This window comes from Petaurus breviceps, unplaced genomic scaffold (assembly GCF_028583685.1).
Source record: "Petaurus breviceps papuanus isolate PSGF00001 unplaced genomic scaffold, PetGlider_PUasm1.0 173, whole genome shotgun sequence".
In the NCBI taxonomy this organism is placed as follows: domain Eukaryota; kingdom Metazoa; phylum Chordata; class Mammalia; order Diprotodontia; family Petauridae; genus Petaurus; species Petaurus breviceps.
In genome coordinates this window covers 506,682-508,712 of record NW_027185759.1, presented here as the reverse complement: position 1 = coordinate 508,712, position 2,031 = coordinate 506,682, and the positions used below count along the sequence as shown (strand labels likewise).

At 62.0% G+C, this 2,031-nt stretch overlaps 1 protein-coding gene across 1 annotated transcript in view; it reads right to left on the bottom strand.

The window, feature by feature from the left end:
- MYBBP1A (MYB binding protein 1a) overlaps positions 1-2,031 on the bottom strand; it is a 13,926-nt gene that overhangs the window by 6,827 nt on the left and 5,068 nt on the right. Inside the window, exons 2-7 of the mRNA XM_069083678.1 lie at positions 1,903-1,980; positions 1,592-1,666; positions 1,331-1,438; positions 974-1,164; positions 435-602; positions 136-253 (exon numbers count right to left, since the gene is read on the bottom strand). Of these exons, the coding sequence (XP_068939779.1) occupies positions 136-253; positions 435-602; positions 974-1,164; positions 1,331-1,438; positions 1,592-1,666; positions 1,903-1,980 (738 nt within the window). The remainder of the gene's footprint in view (positions 1-135; positions 254-434; positions 603-973; positions 1,165-1,330; positions 1,439-1,591; positions 1,667-1,902; positions 1,981-2,031) is intronic.

Below are 2,031 nucleotides of genomic sequence, written 5' to 3'. Positions count from 1 at the left end.
CCGCTCCCCCAGCGTGAGGCCTGGCTCTGCACCCTCCGCTCCCCCAGTGTGAGGCCTGGCTCTGCACCCTTCGCTCCCCCAGCAGGAGGCCTGGCTCCGTGCCCTCCGCGTCTCCAAGTACAAATCAACACCTACCTGAGCTGAGAGCACGTGGTTGCCATAGCGACGCATCACTTGTCCATGGAGGACCACGCGGAGTTGCTCCAGGGATAGCAAGGGCAGGGCACTGCCCAGCAGGCGGAAGGCTGTGTAACTGGGGAGGGATGAGGGATGAGGGGTGCCCTCCTCCTCCTCAGGGCTGGTGTCCCACATCCCCCGCCCCACACTGGGACAAGCTGAGGTGGGAGAGGAGCCGCATTAGGGCAGCCGGGCCTGGCCTGATGCAGCCCCTCCGGCTCTGGCCCAGGCGGCTAGGCAAAAGAGGGGGAGTGTACCTGACGGGCCCAGAGTGTTCCTTGAGAAGGCCATCCTCCACCACGGCCTTCCAGAAGAGCTCGAAGGTGCCCTCCTGCAGAGCAATGTGGATGAGATCCAGCGCCACGGGGGGCAGCACCTTCTCCTTCTTCACAGAGTTAGCTGCAATGGTTAAAACTTCTACCAACCTAGAAGAGTTTGTGAATGAAGATGGGGGTGAACAAGTTCTCAGACCCCAGGTTAGGGACCCTGATTCTATGAAGCCTGATCTGACAGATCTGGAATCTGAGAGTCCAAGAACAGGAGAAAATGGCTGCCGGAATCAGCCGGCCACTCCCAAAGGATTCGCACTCACAACCCGCACTGCCTGGCAAGCCCAGCGAGGGTGGCTAGGAGCCACTTAGTGCTGAGGTCAAGAGCTGTCCTTGGCAACCCGAGACCAAGCTGACTTGGAAGAGTGACTAGTGCTTGGGTGTCTCCTCTTGGCAAAGGGACCTGAAAGCCCCTGCCCTGGCCCCAGGCCGGGCCAGCCAATGCCCCCCACCACATCCAGACGCACCTGGGCACGGTCTCCTTGGTGACCACAGAAGATGAGCCCAGCAGCTTCTTAAGCTTCTTGGGCTGCAGGACGCCTGGGAACCTCCGGAGCCCGACGAGAAGGAGCTGAAGCTGCTCTGGGGAGCTGAAGGCCAAGGTGAAGTCAGTTTGGAGAGCACGGAACAGGACGCTCTTGAACACAGGCTCTGGGACCTGTGCAGGGGAAAGGAAGCGAGGCTACAAGGGGAGCAGCTCCTCCTCCCCCAGCCTTCTAAACATGTCTGCCCCAGATGCCTGGGCTGGCCCCCAGACACCCCCACTGACCCGGACCGCGTGTGGGCCCCTGAGCCTCAGCCACTGAGAGCAGCCCCGGCCATACCTCAGAGAGAATGTCCACCAGCGTGCGGTGGGGCAGGTCCTGAAGGTGATGTCGGTGTTGGGCCAGGCTCTGCAAGAGTTGGACGGCTTCCACCAGTACCTTGTGGTCCTGGGCAGGGAAACAGCACCGAGGGGTGGTGAGGGGGGAGTATGTGGCCCAGGCCCCGGGAACTAGCCCATGAGAATGCCAAGGAAGACAGAGACAGAAAGATGCCCAGGGACCAGCACAGCCCCCAAGAAAGGAGGCCCAGGCCAGACTCACCTTTACCAGGCGGCCCGACTGAAACAAGGCTAGGACCCCGAAAAAGTTCCCGAAGGCTGCGTTCCGCAAGAGCTTCTGGAAGAAACGTTCAGAGGAGGAGGCCCCCAGCGGCTTTCACACCAGCCCTGGATCTGATGGCTAAAACTGGGGTGACTGGGCCCGGCTCCAGGAGCCTTGGCCTCCCGTGTCTAAGCTGGGGCCTGTTCCTGTGCTACTGGCCGCTGGCCGGCTACCCCGCAGTACTGTCCCTCCCAGACCCCGCCAGCAGCCGAGCAGCAGCCCCGGGGTGGGGCCCTGGACCCCTCACTCACCTTCCTATGTAGGTCATGCTTCTCTCGTATCTGCTCCAAGACACTGCACAAAGGCACATTCTCCAAGCCCTGTAACACCTAGGAGAACCGGGGGCTTGTGGCGCCTCCGGCTCAGGGCTCCCCCGCCCC